General features: G+C 45.8%; 1 protein-coding gene across 1 annotated transcript in view; it reads right to left on the bottom strand.

The window, feature by feature from the left end:
• UST (uronyl 2-sulfotransferase) overlaps positions 1-18,250 on the bottom strand; it is a 372,714-nt gene that overhangs the window by 125,466 nt on the left and 228,998 nt on the right. The window contains exon 5 of the mRNA XM_037819198.1: positions 11,917-12,070. Within this exon, the coding sequence (XP_037675126.1) occupies positions 11,917-12,070 (154 nt within the window). The remainder of the gene's footprint in view (positions 1-11,916; positions 12,071-18,250) is intronic.

Here is an 18,250-nt window from a genome sequence, read left to right as displayed (position 1 = left end):
AGAATGACATACAATGACAGTATCAGATTTGTACACTTTGGCCATGGATGGTCTGCAAGAAGATGAAACAGGAGACAGACTGGCTGGCTCTGAGGTTTGGTGAAATGCAGGTGAGAAATGACAAGGGCTTTCCTGAGGACCACAGCAGTGGAAAAAACAAGATCTGGGTTGATCTGAGGAAATGAAGTGGGGCGCTGGCAGGCTTGGCATCTGGTTCTTCTCACGGCGACTGCTGCAGCTTCACACAGGAGTAACCTGAGAGCACCCTGCTTCTGTGGCAGCACACGTCCCTTGCTTTCTGTTCTGAGTGAGATGCTCAGAGGAGCCCACCTGGCCTTTGGATAGGTGTGTGCAGCCCCAGAGTGAGGGAGGTAAGGCTTCCTGGGCAAACTTGAGCCAGAGAGGAGGGCAGCTGCTGCAAACATGCTCCCTCTTTCTTTCCTCCGGCAGGAAAATTCTGGGGTGAATTTTGCAGGGTCCTCAGAGAGTTCAGGGGGGCTTGAGCCTCATTGGCTGCTGTAGTGACTCCCTTGAGGATGCATCCTTGTAATCCTTGTATTCGCCTTCTCTCCATCCCCATTTCTCTCTGTCTGTCCCTCATTCCTGTTCCCTGGGATATATTGTCCAAATGGTATCAACCGTCACACAAACCCTTGCCTCAGGCTCTGCATATGGGGTCAGGGGTGAGCAGAGACAGCAGGGCATCTGAACAGATGGTGAAAATGAATCTAGGAGGAGAAGGGGTTCACGGATGTGGCAGAGACAGGAAGAAGGAAGCTATATGCATGTTGCCCAGCACACTGTGGGCATTCAAAATACGCTGAAGTCGCATGCGCAGGTGGAGAAGAAGGCAAAAACTGTTGGTCCTCCTCACACACCTGTATCTGCTGTTAAGTAAGAACCGAAGGCTGGGTGCCCCCAGGGGGCTGTGATGGGTGCTAGGGTGAAAAAAGGAGATCATCTCTCTATTGTCTGAGAAGGTTACATTTTAATTAAAAATAGAAGACATACACAAGCTTGAAACAATCTGACAGATTTAACAAGTGTGTTAGTTTGGAGCTATTATGTACCCCAGAAAAAGCCAAACTTGGTTAATCCATCCCTGTGGGTGCAGACCTATTGCAGGTGGGACCTTTTAATTAGGTTGTTTCAATTGAGATGTGACTCAATGCATTCAAGATAGGTCTTAATCCTTTACTGGAATCCTTTGTGAGAGTATAAAGGGCAGAAAAAGCCAGAGAGCTCAGAGAGAAATACCCAGAGAAGGTTAGAGGAAAGTCTCTGGAAGAGCTGAGAGAGCCACTGAAGCCAGGAGCTGAAAGCAATGCAACCCAGGAGAGAAGGACCAGCAGGCAGCAGCCATGTGCCTTGCTATCTGACAGAGGAACCCGGGATGCCACTGGCCTTTCTTCAGAAAAAGTATCTTTCTCTTGATGCCTTACTTGGGACATTTTTCATGGCCTTAGAACTGTAAAATTGTAAGCTAATAAACCCCCTTTGTAAAAGCCAACACATTTCTGGTCTATTGCATTCTGGTAGCTTTAGCAAACTGAAACAACAAGCAATATATTAGTAAGTAAAAAATAAAAATAATTTGCACCCAGAAATAATCACCTGGAGAAATAACAATTAGCCGTAAGCAAAGTTGGTTGAGGTGAATCTTTATTGCCTCAATCTTTCAAGGCACTTTTCTTAATCTCATTTATTAATTAAATGAGATTAATTAATACTGATCAGATATGGAACTTTGTTCATTTTATCTGACATTTATTTTTATCCATGTTCCCTCCTTCTCCTGTTGAATTTGATAACTTTGATAAATCTGCTAACTCTTCCCACACATCTCATCCCAGAGATTAGTTCACTTTGAAAACACATTAGTTCAGTTTAGAACTCTGCAGGGTGGTAAAGGGGAAAACATCTTACTAAAAATCAAAGCAGGGTTGCTTTCACCTCTAATGCAAAAGAAAATGTGTATAGAAATGTTTAGCTGGATAGTAATAACATTCCATTGCGTCTTTACTTTGCAATATGAAATGCAAAGCAGTTTTTAAAAAACGTTATTTGTTACAAAGTTGATAGGCTTTGCTTAATATTCTTCAGTCAACCATGAATATCTGCTTGGGTTTAGGGTCAGAGAAAAAATACTTTTGCCTGAAGCTGCAAAGCTTTGTCCCTAGCTGAGCCCCCTGCCCCATCCCCTTCATCCCACCTATCTTCCTAGAAAATGTCATGTGGGACACAACCAGACTTCCTGTTAAATTCCAACCAAAACAATTATACCGGTCATATCTTCACTCTGCTTGTGACACTTACTCGTCAGTCATGAAAGGGAACTAATGGGGTCTGATAAATGCTCTCTGCAAATCCACTTGATTATGAGCTGGCACCCTCACCATTTCCAAGCTTAATGGGCATTCTATACCTTGTGCAGGCATTTAAATTTTCTAATATTTTAAGGGGAGTTTGGCCTTTCAATTGCCTCTCAGGACATTAAGCATCTACTTTATACACACACACACACACACACACACACACACACATATATAAAATATAATTAATTAAGCATCCCTGAAGATCCAAAGCTCTTAGCCTGCTCTTGGTTCCCCATCCTTCATCCCCATCTAAACTCATGCTTACACTTACATTTACATGCTTTGGAAAGAGCCCCCTCCTCCCCACAGGTGACTTCTCAGTTTCTATTCTCTGCATAGTCAAAACTTTTAGCGGCAGATGGAGGTGACAGTGGCACCAAATTGAGAATGTAATTAACACCATTGAATTGTATAACTAAAAATGGATAAAAAGCAAAATTTTAGGTTATATATATGTTATCAGAATAAACAGAAAAACAAAACAAAACATGGAACTACAACACAGAGTGGATCTTAATGTAAACCATGGACTACAGTTAATAATATGATTATAATAATATTGTTTCATCAGTTGTAGCAATGGTAGCACACTAATACATAATGTTAATAATAGGGAAAACTGCCTGTGTCGGGGAGGCATACGGGAACTCTGTGGTTTCTGCACAGTTTTTCTGTAAACCTACAACTGCTCTAATTGGAAAAACAAAACAAAACAAAAGGAAAAAAACTCAGGAAAAAAAAAAGTATTTAGTCTTGTCTTTCAATTTCCAGCCATTAGAGGGCAAGGCTGCTGCAGCTGACAGATTCTGAGACTTGTTTTGAGAGAGACTGAGTGAAGTAAGCATTTTTCCAATTACACACTATCTAATTCAATTTACATTTATTAGAAAAAGTGCCAGCTATTTCATGTTAATATTGACATTTTCATAAGTACTTTGCAATTAGAATTCAAGCTGAGATGCCAACAAATCTCTTAGATGTTTTACACTTACTTTTCCTGCCCATCTTCAGACTTTGCAAAATATTTTTAAGAGCACATTTGGAGGTCATTCAGTCTTTGGAGAATTTATGCTGCGTTTGTAAAACAGTTGAGCAAAAGAAAAAATATTACAAATGGCAAAGCAAACTGAGGACTTCTGTGGAGGTGTGCCAGCTTCTGAAAAACAGGTGCAGGATATGAAACTCAAAGTGTTGACACAGATAAATCAGACCATAGTCTTTCACTTCATATAAAACTTCGCCCCATAGATTCTTTGAAGAGCAAGCTCCCTGACTACAATTATAGAACTTATTTTTTGGTGTGGTTCCATTTGCCCATGTGTTTTTACTTAGCCTTTGTAAGTATTTGTACGAATTGGCCTGCGTTTGAAGAGTGACAGATATCTCTGAGGAGATGATGATGGATTTTAAATCCATTGTTGACCTAAACAAAAATATGTTCTAGAGCTAAAATATTTTATTCATCAAATTGCTCACCCTCTGTTTCATTGCCTGGGGCATGGCTTCCTAAAATGAGGCCTTAAATAAACAGTATAATGTACTCTTTAGTTCCTGTATAAGAAATATGACCCACTTCTATTTACAAGAAAGCTTGACTTAAGACATAATATGCAGATCATTCTTAATATAACAAATCTCGGCTGGCACCACTAAACTTCTTTAATGAACAGTCTCTTGACATTTATTTGCACATGCCAATTAAAATCTGACCAACAGAATTCTTTGAGGGGAAGGCAAACACTGATGTTTCCAAAAGGCAGAGGATAAAGAAGACAAGCTTTTGTGAGATATTCAGAGGGTGCATCTTTCAGAGAACACAGCTCCTGCTAGTACAGCTGTGTTCTCGGTGGTTCTCAGCCTTAACTACACATTGGCCATTGGCATCACTTCATGGGCTTTTAAAACATCCCAATGCCCAGGCTGCTCCCCAAACCAATGAAACAAGAATCTTTGGGTGTGAGAGCCAGGCATCAGTAATTTCTAAACTCCCAGGTGATTCCAAGGACTGCCCAAGGCTGAGAACTGGGACCTGAGTAAACAGGAGCCCCGAGAAAGAGCTGCGGGTGTCTTGCTGACTCAGGTTGAGGGCAGGAGGGTGGAACCCACAGCCCAGCTGACAGGTGGCTAGGCAGGATGCACCTGGCTGCACTCTGGCAGCTTGTGGTCGATGCTCCTGACGGCACCATTCATTATGCATAGAGAGAGCAGGGCAGGCAAACCCGACTTGGCAGTTCATCGAAGCAATGCTACTTCTGTCTACGGGGACATCTGGAGAACTGCTCTACCATCCCCAAACCCTTTGCCTCAGCCCCAGCCAAATCGGCCAGCACCACAGCGGAAGCCTTGGGCTCTCAGGCTTTTGTGCAATTTCTAGAGTGTTCCTTCATCTGAAACACTCACTCCTTACCACCTCCTGACCCTTCCCCTTGCCTTGTTCTGCCTCTATCCCTAGGGACTCACCTCCCACTTGCCTCTTCTGGAGAGCCTCCCCAACAACTGCGACCTTCACAGCTGCCTTTCATCTCCTGAACTCTGAGCTCGCTAAGTGCTCAGTCTTTCTTTTGCTAGGTAAACAGGTCCTGGCCAGCGACAACTCCTCTGTGTTGCTGCACTGAGCTGCTCCTGGTTGGTAATGAGTGAAGTGTCTAATACTTCTTTGTAAATGCACCAACCCCCCACCCCTGCCCCCGGCCCATCTCCTGTTGCTATCCCTACCCAGTACCTGTCCACAATCTATTTGGAGCCCTGCTCAACTCTGCATGTAAAATTTTCATACACCAGGTACACGTGTCCCTTTGCTTTACTCCCTCAGTGCTCCTGCTGCTCTTTACCAACTCCTGGGAGGCTCCGTGGGCCCTGCCCACCTGCTCACACCTCTGGACTCACTCTCCCTTCCCTGGTGCCCCACCCCAGGTTCTGGTTCTCTCCCTTGCCTCAGGGCCTTTGCACATGCTGCTCCCTCAGCCTCAGTGTTCCTCCTCTCCCTCTTTCTTCAGATCCTAGCTCAACCAATGCATCTCTGAGCTCCAGACCCGTCAACTGCCTGCCCATGCCTAGACGGTGCCATGCCACTCTGCTTTTTTAGGATGTGACACCATTTGTGTTGTCTGGGGATTGATGCTTCCTTCACTCAGAGGACCGAGAGCTCCTTGAGGACAAAGTGCCTATTTTTGCTCAACATCTTATCTCCAGCTTCTATCATGTGCCTGTCATACAGAAAGCACTAAATCAGTATCTGTGGATGGATGGATGGATGGATGGATGAAGGTGAGTCAATGGTAGGAGGAAAAAACCAAGTGTATGACTGGCCACTTGGTTTTATACACCAGAGTGGGATGGCCTGGCAGAAAACAGAGGTGGGTCCCTACCTGTGGATGGACAGGCCAAGCCTTAGAATGCTCCCATGTCCTGCCCCCCACCAGGGCCTTGCCCTCAGTCTCCTGTGGCACTGCACTGGGCAGACTAAAGCCCCCCAGAAATCCATGTTCTCATCCCTGGAACCTGTGAGTATTTGGTAAAAGGGGACTTTGCAAATGTCGTTAAGGTTACAGACTTTGAGATTGAGAAATCCTGGATTATGTGGCCCAACTTAATCTGATGAGCCCTTCCTGGCTGTGTTAGAGAGAAGAGATGGAAGAAGTAGTGGGAGAGATTTGAAGCAAGAGAGGGACTCAACCCTCTGTTGCTGACTTTGAAGATGGAGGCAGCGGCCCCAAGCCAAGAAATTCTGAGGTATCCAGATGCTGAGAACAGGAACTCAGGATCTCAGTCCTATAAACTCAAGGAACTGGATTCTATCAACAGCCCAACTGAGCAAAGAAGCAGATCTTCCCCTACAGCCTCCAAAAGGAAGGCAGCACCTCCCCTCCTCCTCATTGCCAGTGAGACTTGGGTGGAACTTGTAAGCCAGGGAACTGTAAGACAGTAAATGTTTCAGCCCACTAAGTGGGTGGTGATATGTCACATCAGTCACAGAACCTAAGGCTGTGCCTGCCCACTCCCCTGACCCACCCTCCACCGACAGGGAGGAGGCTGATCTTAGAGGCAGCTGCAGGACTGGTGAGGGAGCTAGACCGAAGGGCCAAGAGGTAAACAGAGGCCCTTGCAGAATTAGAACATGTTTCGGAGATGCTGGCGGCGTTGTCCTAGCCACCGAAGTGACCGCGGAGGGGGCGGGGCGCACGGCTGAGCTCGTCGGGTTGACCTTGTGGTCCAGAGACTATGTGGCTGAAGATGGTGGGGGACGAGGTGGGGACGTGGGTGACTGTGTCACGGCAGAGCCCGAGACAGGGGGCAGAAGAGAACTGGGTATCCTGGACACGGACACGGCAGGGCTGCAGGAACTGGCTACATCGCAACCGCCTCTGGCTCCTGGCCCTGAGGTCGCCGGCCCTGTGCGCGCTCCTTGTCCTCCAGGGCAGCTGCAGTGCTTTGGTTCTTCTGTCCTCGTCATCCGTCCCACATGTCTTCCCGTGACTCCTGTCACCCAGCTCAACCCAACACACCTCCCACTGTCTGGGGGTGATCTCCACCCCCTTGCCCCTGGAGCGCTCCTCCTCCATCTGTGAAGGGGCCAAGGGAAAACCTGTGGGGAAAGCCCTGGAACTGCAGCACCCACAGGTACCTCCTCTCATCTCCACAATTTTTATTGTGCTGCTCACCCCCTCGTTGCCTCAGCTTTCCTCCAAAGCCCCTCTCTTGTTTCCTCTCTCCACCTCTTCCTCCTTATACCCCCTGCATCTTCTCAGTTTTCCCTAAGCCCCCAGGGATCCTGCAGGCACTGCTAAAGCCCAAAAGGACCCCACCTTAGCCGGGAGAAGGGCTGCCATCTCCTTGGCGGGCTCCTTCGGCCTCTGTGCTCAGTACACCTCACCTTGGAGTCTTGTGCTTCCGGGGACCTGCCCCCCATCCCTGGGAGGGTGAGAACCTGCCTAGTGGGTCTTTTCAACCCTGTGCCTACATGGGTTCAGGTTTCCAAGTAAATAAACACAGGACAAATGCCTGCCAGCAGGCAGAACACTTCTCCAGCTGTTGAGAACACAAAGAAAGCAGTTTCCTTAGAAACCAGTTCCCAGGGGAAGGGTCTAGGGAGGCAATTTGAGATCTCCCCAGAGGGGGACCTGAGGGTTCAGGGCACAGCCTGGCCAGTCCTAAGCCACATGGAAACAGCCACCCCCGCCCTCTCCTCAGGGCAGAGAGGCCCATCTGCTGGGAAATGGGGGCCAATGACAGGGGCCAAGGGGATGAAAAATTAATTATGATTATTAACACCCAGATGTGTTTTGGAGATGTTTAGCTTTCACAGTACTTCCAAGTGGCATGTTCATTTGATCCTCCCAACAATTCTAGAATGCAGGGAAGCAGGTAATGTGTTCCTATCGTACAGAAGAGGAAAGTAAGGCTTACTGGGGTTAAATCACTGGCCAATCACCCAGCTTCGGCAGCTGAGAACAAGATGCTATCCCACTATCTCTGCCTGCAATTACAAGCCAAACTGGAATTATTTGGAGCTGAAAAGCATTACCTTCTTACTATACTTTCAAAATTCTGGCAAACATGGATATTTACTGAAATACTTAAAAAGCCAACAATCCAAATCCCTTATTCCTCTTCTTTCTTTTGGAAAAATTCTGCGTTAGGAACTCAGGCAGAGCCTGAGGTTTCATTCACAGGGCAGTCTCAGTAGGTCAGGACAGAGTGGAAATTTCCACACAGGAGTATTTCATATGCACACTTGCAAAGTTAATGGACTTTCAGAGTCCAAAACTTCCAAGCAGATTAAAACACACAGCTTTCTGAAAACCTTTGCTGATTCTGGCCACTTTTCAGGCTTCTCCAGAATCCAACCAGGCCAACATGAGTCACTGAATTCTTTATAAATTAAGAAGCTGTAAATTACACATCTCTTCTTCTAAACATGCATTACTTTCCACACTTTATAGCCAAACTGAATAAGCAGTACCACAGAGGCAGTTTTCTTCCTGGGAAAATTTCCTCCCCTCTTTTCCTGTTCTTCAAACGGAGGATCAACTTGTAAGGGTGCACTCACAGTTGGGTAAGTAGCCCAACTTAACATTTTTTGGAGATTGAAAGGGCTAAGTGGTTTCTAGGCAGAATATTTCACCAGCAAACTTTCCAAGGTCAGGTTTTCAGCAAACAGCAAACACAGGTCACCCATGTGCAAACACGGCAGCATGGAAATGTCAGCACAGAAATCCCTTTTTGGTGGAAAAGGGAGTGGCTTCAGCAGGAATGAGATGCTCTCCCTCACTTGTAAATTACAGCAGTTGCTTTTCATTAGAAGTCATTCATTCTTTCCTCAAATCCATCTCTTGCCAGGCATTTTTCTGCACTGGAAATCGAGGAGCCTGCCCTCCAGCTGGAAGGCAGTCTCCTGTGCCAGGATGTGCCCGGCGTGCCTGGATTGAGCTGTGTCCGATCTTCTAATTGTAAAACCTCAAAACAAAGCAGCCCCTTAGCCCCAGGAACCGAGTTCCTCGCTGCGGAGGAGCTCTGGGAGAAATGGGCCTAAGAGAACTGCCTTTTCACAGTGTGGTTTTTATGAGTTGAATTTGGGTCCCTTCTAGCAATAATTTATTTTGAAACTATTTTTTTGGTAAACATAAATGAACTATGGCTCTGAAGAAATAGAAACTTTTAGAAAACCTAGTTGTTTCCAGAAAATATGGGGAATGGCTACAAGATGCTCTAATATTTGAAAAAAATGTCATAAATTTACGTCGTTGTAAAGATGTGAAGATGATGTTATACAATATGATTTTCCCTTTAGGAAGCAAAGTGTGTGGCCAAAATGCTCCCATGAGCTCAATGAGGATGGGGTTGGGAAGGGAAAGTACGCATGGGCCCCCCACCCCAGACCCAGGCTCACTCCCACAGCTGGGGATCCTCAGGATCCCAGGGACCCTGCAAATCCTATATTCGTTGACCCTCTCCATTTTCATCTGAGGAGGCCAGCATAACAAGATGGCATTCTTTTGCCCCAGGGCAGCTATCAGCTGTATGCTAAGCAGTTTAGAGAGGCTCAGGGCCAAGAGCAGAGGGGCTGGTTTCTGGCAACAGGATAAAGCAAATGATTCTGGAGCGCTGGGATCTGAGACAAAGTGGGCAGATGGGCACACGCGTCGTGGCTGGCGCCATGGCTGTGTGCGCCACGTACGGGAAAGGGCTGGGCATGCAGTCCCCAGGGTGGCCGCTGAGCCCACCTCCTCCTGGAGCCCTTGAGGGCACCCACTCAGACCTCGCCCAAGAGGAGGGACAGTGGTCACCCCTGGCGAACCTATGTCCCCTGAAACACAAATGACTGATCACCCCGGCTTGCCAAAACGAGGACGGGCTCTGAGAGGGACAATCCTTTTTCCAAGGGTTGAATGGTACCAAGAGATGGAATAAAAAGCTGCAGCTCTTAAACAGAAAAAGGCAGCAAACTGTCTTCTTCCAAATGAACAAAATATCCTTTGAACAAAACGAACAGCCTCTAAGTGGGTCAAGCTGGGGGCAGATCATGAAGGGGTCAAATCTGCCCTGGGGCCTGCTCGCCTCACTCTGGGCTCCCTCCTTTCCCTCCAGCTGCTCTGGGGACCCGGTCTCCCCACCCTGTGAGCTCTTCCGAGCACTAGTGCTTCTGAGTGGAAGGGCCACTCAGATCTCCAAGGGTGCAGCTCCAGGCAGAGTTCCCTGAACCTCCCCACTTTCTCCGTCACAGCAGTTACCAGCTCTGTAAAAACCTGAGGCTTTCCTACTGCCAGCTTTCAACATTTTATCGGCTTTCTAAAAATCTGTAGTTCTGATGTTTCCATCACGTTTACAACCTCTCCAATGATGACAACTTCTGTTTGTATGAATGTCTGGAAACTCTGCTATATGCAACGATTTACAGGACAACAAAGAAATCTTGGCAGAATAGAAACTCTTAGAGAATTCCCTCAATTCCTTCATTCATATTTGAAGAGAAAGATTCATAAGACAAACTTCCATCCCTTTGGTTTTTCAGCACTGTCTGAAGTAACTTGGTTCTAACTTTCTTAGTACTGGGACAGAGTCAGAAACCTTGAAAAAAAATTTTGATTACATGGAATGTACTCTATGTTTTTAAAAGAACATATATATGTGTTACTCAAGATCCAGTGCAACCTATGAAGGTGACATGATATGACATGATTCCTCGGCTAAGTTGTTGAATGCTCTGAAAACATGCCTATCCTTGAATAAAAAATAGATAGCTCTATTCCTATCAGGGAGTCGAAGAAATGATTAGGGCTTTTGACCTCAAAAACTACAAAAACAAACAAACAAACAAACAAACAAACGAAAACTCAACCAGTTTTAAAAACACATCATCAGACTATTTTATCCAAGCATTAGGACATGGAACAAATACTGAACTTTTGCCTTGGGTTTTGGTCTTGGCACAGCTTCCAAGAAGTAGTACGGCTCTAGATAAGACACTTCTCTGTATCTCAGTTTTTTCAGCTCCACAGATTTTACAATGTGGGTGATATCATCCCCAAACATGCCCATACCCCAAACATATAATTTATTATCTTTTTAGAAAATTCAGTGAGGAATCGAAGTATGGGCCTTTGCTGGTGGAGTGAGGTACGGCACTCCTCTTTGGTGCCAAGGCTGTCGGCTGTGGGCTCTGCTCTGTGGCATTTTCCTGCAGTGAGCGTGGATTTCCACGGACCTCACAGCACTGTCTTCCTGTTCTGCTTACGCCCCCACAGCCCCCATTTCCTGAGAGCCCAGGACAGGCGTGGGTGAACCCAACGGCCTCTCTCAGACTCAGAGGCCAGAGTTCCTGCTTCCAGCACACCCAACTCTCAGCTACTCCATAAGCTGCTGTGGGTAAGGGTTACAAAAGGATGAGAAACAGAGGAAAGAGGCAGCCCCTCTGTCCTCCATTTTTTGGCTAACAATTTTAGCCTTGTGAAAACAATGACTGCACTACGAACTAACATCCCTATGGAGAGGAGAGGCCCAAAACAAGGCCCAGAAAAGGCAAGTGATGCACCCACTGATGGCGTTTGTGCTTCTGTGGGGCTGGGGTGGGAAGACGACCCAACGTGAGTGGGAGGGCCTGAAATAATGAGAGTTGGGCAGCTAGCTTCCCGGAGGGGTGACCTAGGCCAGCCCCACATCCGGAGTCTCAGGGTCTCACATTAAAGGAGCCCTCCCTCCAATGACTGCCGTGGGGTTGAATGAGACAGAGGCATGAGAAAGCACTTTGCAACTGGTCCCCAAGCACATCTCTTCTCTCTGGTTAGAATTCCCTAGGAAAGTCTCTCTGCTCTCTGGGACCTAAAACTTAGCCTTACAAGCAAACTGAGCAACATAAAACTAGAAAATCACTCGAGAGTGTCCATTAAGATCTGGGCCATCTGGCAGTGTCCAAGGCCAAAAACTACCCCCTGAAGAAGTGGGGTTGGAGTGGGGCGCCACCCGTGGTGCGCCACGGAACTGCAGCGTGGACGGGGCGCCCGGCCTCAGGGGTTCCCGGAGCCCTGGATGCCGCGGGTCTTACCAGGTAGCGCTCCTCCTGCCGCATGCTGGGTGTGCGGATCATGTGATTCTGCTCCCCTCGCCAGTCTCCAAATCGACGGAAAAAGTAGTTGGATAAAAACCGGTTGACGGGGTCTCTGATGATGTTGATGTAGACGGGCTGGTCTCCTCCAAACCTAACACACGCACACAGACACGGATCTCATTACAACCAGCCATTTCGGAAGGAGAAGGAAGCCGAGTTAGGAATGTTTCCCCACTAGGTTAGCATATCATAACATGTCTTCACCTGCTGGGGTACCAATAAACAGTTTAACAAGCAAGCAGCCTTTCTATTGACGGGTGTTTTATTATCATGCAGCAAGTGGAGCCAATAACACCTGTCCCAGGTACCTGTTCAGAGACAGTGAGGGCTGTTCCATAATACTATACAAATTAGGTTGTTTGTTACTGTTAAGGCCTAGGTTTGTTCCATTTTCTCACTAGACTGTAGGAGTCTACTGAGGGCAGGGTCACACCATTTGACTCTGTATTCCCAGGGTCTGAAAGAACTCGCTGCTCATACTTGGCACTTGGTGACTGCTTCCACTTACTGGTAAATTATAATTGCCTTGGTGGATGAAAACGGGACATATTTTACATTCTTCTCAAACAGTCCCAGGTATGGGGTTCTGCCATAAGTGGATTCATAATGGCTAACATTCACTGTTCACTTTGTACCAACTCATTAAGTCTCACAATACCTCAGTGGACTAGAAACCATAATTATTGTTATTTATACTTGGGGAAACTGAGGCAGGTAGAGGAAGAATCACCTGTGGCTGAGCTAGGATTTGAACCCAGCCTGTCTGGCTCTAGAATCTGTGCTCTGGAAAGAAAGCTCCAGAGTTGGGAAAAGTAATGACATGAGGGATATAAAGAACGAAACAAAAAGATCAATGAAATTATCCGCAAGTTTCAGATCAAAATAAAACAAATATCCGGATGTCCCATTTTAATTCATTCCACAAAAGAATTTCACAAACACACTGAAGGCTGTCCCAAGGCCTTAGAGTAGACTGGCTGAGTTCCCCTTAAGGATCCCTTGCCTTTCTCTTTGTACTGCATGAAAGCAGGGCCCTGGGAAAGCTCTGGGCCAGGGTCTTGCTCCGGTGACCCCTGCAAGCTTTTCTAGCCCCCATGACCCTGTGGCCTTCTAATGAAGAAGCCTCAACATTCTCTCAGGGGGCAGAGAGCCCCGAGAAAACACACCAACAGGAGACCCTGCCCACCTATCGCCACCCAGTGGACTCTGCTCACCTTTCAAACCCCAGCTGGGAATCACAGTGCCAGTCTCTGTGCCCCAGGCACAGAGTAGGTGCTCAACAAATGATGACTGAATGAAGAAATGAATGTCTGGGAGGAGGGTTTCTGTGTATTAATTTGTATGTTAGCCTGTTCTGGTTTGCTAAGGCTGCTGGAATGCAATATACCAGAAATGGATTGGCTTTTTTAATGGAAATTTATTAGATTACAAATTTACAGTTTTATGGTCATGAAAATGTCCAAATTAAGGCATCCAGAGAAAGATAACTTGACTCTGAAGAAAGGCCAATGGCATCCGGGGTTCCTCTGTCACATGGGAAGGCACATGGTGACGTCTGCTGGCCCTTCTATCCAAAATGTCTCTGGGCTTCTGTCTTAGCTTCTCTCTCTCAGCTCCTGTGCATCCTTGCTTGTTTCTCCCAGGGTGTTTCTCGCTAAGTGTCTGGGGATCCTCTCTTAGCTTCTCTGGGGCAAACTCTGGATTTCGTCTCTTAGCTTCTCTCCTGGTTCTGGTTTCAATGGCTGTCTCCAAAATGTCTCTGGGTGTTTTCTCTCTAAGTGTCTCTCAGCTCTCTTCAAAATGTCTCTGCCTTTTATCCTCTTATAGAGGATGCCAGTAAACTAATTAAGACCCATCTTGAATGCATGGGGTCACATCTCCATGGAAACAATCTAATCGAAAGGTCCCACTCACAATTGGGGGGGGGGTCACATCTCCATGGAAACAACCTAATCAAAGGATCCCACCTACAATAGGTCTGCCCCCACAAGATTGGATTAAAAGAACACAGTCTTTTATGGGGTACATAACAGATTCAAACCAGCACATAGCCCCTGTTTATTTGCATTTTTAAAGAGAAACTTCAACAAAAAGGAGACAAAGGAACAAAAAGGATAAATCCTCCAGTGGTGGAATTTCAGGCACCAGGGCATGTGAATGATGCTACCAGTTGGAGAACACGCTGCAGGCGAGTAAGGTTGGCTGTGCCAGCATGAGCTTATTAGTTCCCAGGGGTACACAAGTGGCACTCATGCAATTGGATGAACACAGAACTGAGTCCCAGGGGTGAGCTGTGCTAACCACATCCTGTATATACCTTCCTCTTTTATTAAATTGGGTTTCATATCTATGATAAAGAGCAACTAATATAATAACTCTAGGTGTTAGGAAAAGGAAGCATGCACACCAAATATGAATGCAAATAGATCCTCAAAAATTGCATAATATAATGCTTTGTAAAACCTCAACTCCACTTTCCATCTTCCCGTGAAGAGTGACTATTAAGGCTGACTAGCAGAACTGCCCAATCATGTGAATCAGCACACAGTTTCCCATGACCAGACAGAGCCCAGCCTGGCCACAGCCACCTCCCACCAGAGGCCACAGCCCTTGGAATGTGGTGAGGCTCACCGAGCATGAACAAACTTCTCCTTTGTGAACCTTGTAGCCCAATACATGCTTTCCCAAATAATTTTCCAAAGCAGAAGTTTTGGATGCTGGAAGAGTTTATATTATCAAGTATCAGATAATCTAATAGCTTCTCCCTAGAAAGTACTAAATGGGTGTGCTGGTTTGAAACTGTTATGTACCCCAGAAAAGGCCATGTTCTTTTAATCCATCCCTGTGGGTACAGACCTATTGTGGGTGGGACTTTTTGATTAGGTTGTTTCAATTGAGATGGGACCCACCCAATTCAAGGCGGGTCTTAATTCTTTACTGGAGACCTTTATGAGAGGATAAAGGCAGAAAAAGCTGAGAGAGCTCAGAGAGAAACACCCAGAGAAGTTTGGAGAGAGAGCCCCTGGAGGAGCTGAGAGAGCCAATGAAACCAGAACCCAGGAGTGAAGGACGAGCAGATGTCACCATGTGCCCTCCCATGTGACAGAGGTGTCCTGGATGCCAACAGCCCTTCTTCAGAGTCCAGGTATCATCCTTTTGATGCCTTAATTTTGACATTTTCACAGCCTTAGAGCTATAAATTTGTAAACTAATAAATCCCTATCATAAAAGCCAACCCATTTCTGGTGTCTTGCAATCTGACAGCTTTAGCAATCTGAAACAGTGTGCATGACATGTCTGAACTATATCTCCCTCTTTCCAGAAGGTGACAGTAAATAATGATTTTAGGCTGCTAACATATGTTCCCTGTTGTACACACAGCTCCCTCCACTGACAAAATCTATGTGGCTGTTGGTTATATAAGGAGATAGACCCACGTGTCCCAGTGCCTGAGAAGGGGCATAAATCCCTACTCTAACTCCATCCTCTCTCAGAATCAATTTCTCCTCTCTCAGTACCTTTTATTCTGGTCAGAATTCCAGGTAAGGTCTCTGGGTTACCTGGATCTACTGCCTATTGCTGACTGAGTTCTAGGGACTCAAAGGCTTTGTACCTACTCCCCAATCCAAGGTAGAAACAAGCATTCCACCTTATTTATAAAACCTTGAGAGGAAATTCCATAACCTCCTTCAAGTCGGTCCTACTGGTCAACCTGAGATGGAGGCAGCTTTGTTATGCCACTCAATGTTCCCAGCCTTTGTCACATGCATATCTCCTTTTGTTTGATCCACATGACACAAAGGATCCGCTGCATCCTCATACACCTTTCACAACTTTTAGCCTGAGAAACGTCAATTTTATTCCTTTAACCTTTTTGTTTTCTTTAAAAAAATTCCTTTAAAATTTGCCTTGAGATTTATTTCCCTTCATTTTATAATCTATAGCTCTAATTTGGTCTTTATCAAGCTCTAAAAACATGAGGTGACCATGACCAACTGCAGGATCTTAGTTGTGGACCCACTGAGGAGCTGGAGAGCCACCACCTTGCCCTTTTGTTCTCAGTCACCACACAGTGGATAAGAAGTTCTCTTGGAGCTCATCCTAAATCAGCAGGTGTCATCAATTTCTTTGGAGTCTGTGCACAGGTCATACATACCAACTCTTTATTCACTCTGTGGTCTACCTCTGACCCTCTGCAATTTATCAGATTCTTTTTTTTTTCTTCTTTTCCTTTAATGGGACCATGAGGATCCAAAGCACTATACGATTCTGTAGGAATAACTGCCCGGCTTGCTTGCACTTGCTCTCTCTCTCTCTCTTTTTAAAGGAATTCCTAAATATTTCATTCTGAGCATTTTCTTCAACATATGGCCCACACTGCTCCCTTCATCCATCCATCCATCTATCTATCTATCCATCGTCAATCTTAGGCACTTCTCCAATAGCTATACAAAGCACTTGGGTAAGAATTTTAGGTAGAATTTCATCAAAATGCTGTAAATGGTCTTCCAAGGATGTTATTACATAATAAGATTTGAGCCTCAATTATTCTGGAGAATTAAGGCTGTTTTTGTCCTCATACTACAGTAAAGTTTCCTATGACTGGAAATAGTTTCAAAAGTCTATCTTCTTTTTAACATCTGGCCAGGTAATAAAGGTTATTCTTGTGCTGATTAGCTACATTAAAATATGAAAAGCTTTGTGAGCCTGGCCTAAGGCTTTGATCTCTGTCAGTGAGGGAGCCAAGTGAGAGGAGTAAGAGAAAAGGCCATCATGGAAAAGTATAGGATTGTTTGGGGGACAGGGTGAGGAGCTGCTGGAGGGAGAAGGGTAGAGGTGGTGATCGCCATAAATTGCAGTAACAAAAGACATACTGGACACTGCCTGGGGGCCAGGCCTGGGTGGGATGCCTGCACTCCGGCTCACACCCTCTGTTGGGGGCAACTCTGTCTCCTCTACCCCTGCCCCCGAATAGGGCCTTCCATCACAAACACAAGCAGAACAGCCTGAGCTGGTCTCTGCTCTGTGGTGAGTCCTAAGGGAAGAAGGTGGGAGCATTTGCTCGGTGAGAAGCATGTGGGGTGGAGGGAAGTGGTGGCTGGGCCACTGGCGTTAAGTGCTCCTGCTGGGAGAGGAAGATGAATTGACAAGGCGAGAAGCCAGTGGTGATGAGGTGGAAGGCCCCCTGTAGCGCCAGTGAGGTAGGCCGAGGGACAGCATATCCCAGGAAGGGCGCAGTGGTCTCACGGGACAGCACTATCGATTGAAAAGCAGAAAATGAGGAAGAAAGTGTCATTTGCAGAAGATGCATTCAACTGTGTTTAAAAAGGATAAACAGAGCAAACCGTCATTTAAAATTGAATTTCTGAGCCGTGTTTAAGTTAGGTAAAGAAAGCATTAAATAATCGCTAATATCAAGTTTTTCTTTGGAGCTCTTGTCAAAGTTTGAGGTTTTGGTCACTATTAGGAAAGATTCTAAGTGCACAGAATTAAAATGGATCATTTTGCTAATGAAAATGAAATCAAGTCAATAGAAAGAAGATATAGAAACGAAATTGAATTGTGGGATCAGCTGGTTTATTTTGTTAAATAAGGCATCAGAGGGTTGGCTCTGCTCATGTCTGTAATTAAGACTTCACTTCTGGGAAGAGAGAGAGTGTCCAAAACTTCCCTTTTATGTCCACACCGCCTGCTTCTCTGGATGATGGGATTTTTATTTGTTATTTTTCCAAGCTAGTGTTGGCATTGGAGCCAACATCTGAGATGAATAAGGAAATAAAAACAGAAGCAAAGGAGGGGAAGAGGATGATAAAGGAAGAATAACATAAAAAATAAGTGAACAGAAGAAGTGGTGGTTTGAAATTACTTGGCACACTGATATCTCTTAAAATTCACTTGGTCTATTTTAATGAGCACTGTGCCCTGAAATCACACTGACTGCATAACATTTCCCTGCGAGACCCAAGTTAGAGGAGGGGGATTGCAGAATGGAAAAATACCCACCACCCCCGCCCCCCCCCCCAAAAAAAAAACAAAACTGCTTAGAAAACAAACAAGCAAGCAGAAAGTCTGGGGAGGGGGTTGAAAAGCAAATTAAATTGCGGTCTATGACAAGTCTTTCCAGTATGCCTATTTAATAAGGGGATACTGCTGATGTTCGGAAGTCGAACCTTTCTCAAAATTAAAACCCTTTAGGTTACTTCAGCAACTGGGAAAGGACACAGAAAACCAGAGTGTGCAAATATTTAAAATCCTACTGAGACATCACAAC

Source organism: Choloepus didactylus, chromosome 2 (genome assembly GCF_015220235.1).
Source record: "Choloepus didactylus isolate mChoDid1 chromosome 2, mChoDid1.pri, whole genome shotgun sequence".
NCBI lineage: Eukaryota > Metazoa > Chordata > Mammalia > Pilosa > Megalonychidae > Choloepus > Choloepus didactylus.
Note: the sequence above shows the minus strand (reverse complement) of the source record. Positions and strands in the feature narration are given on the sequence as shown.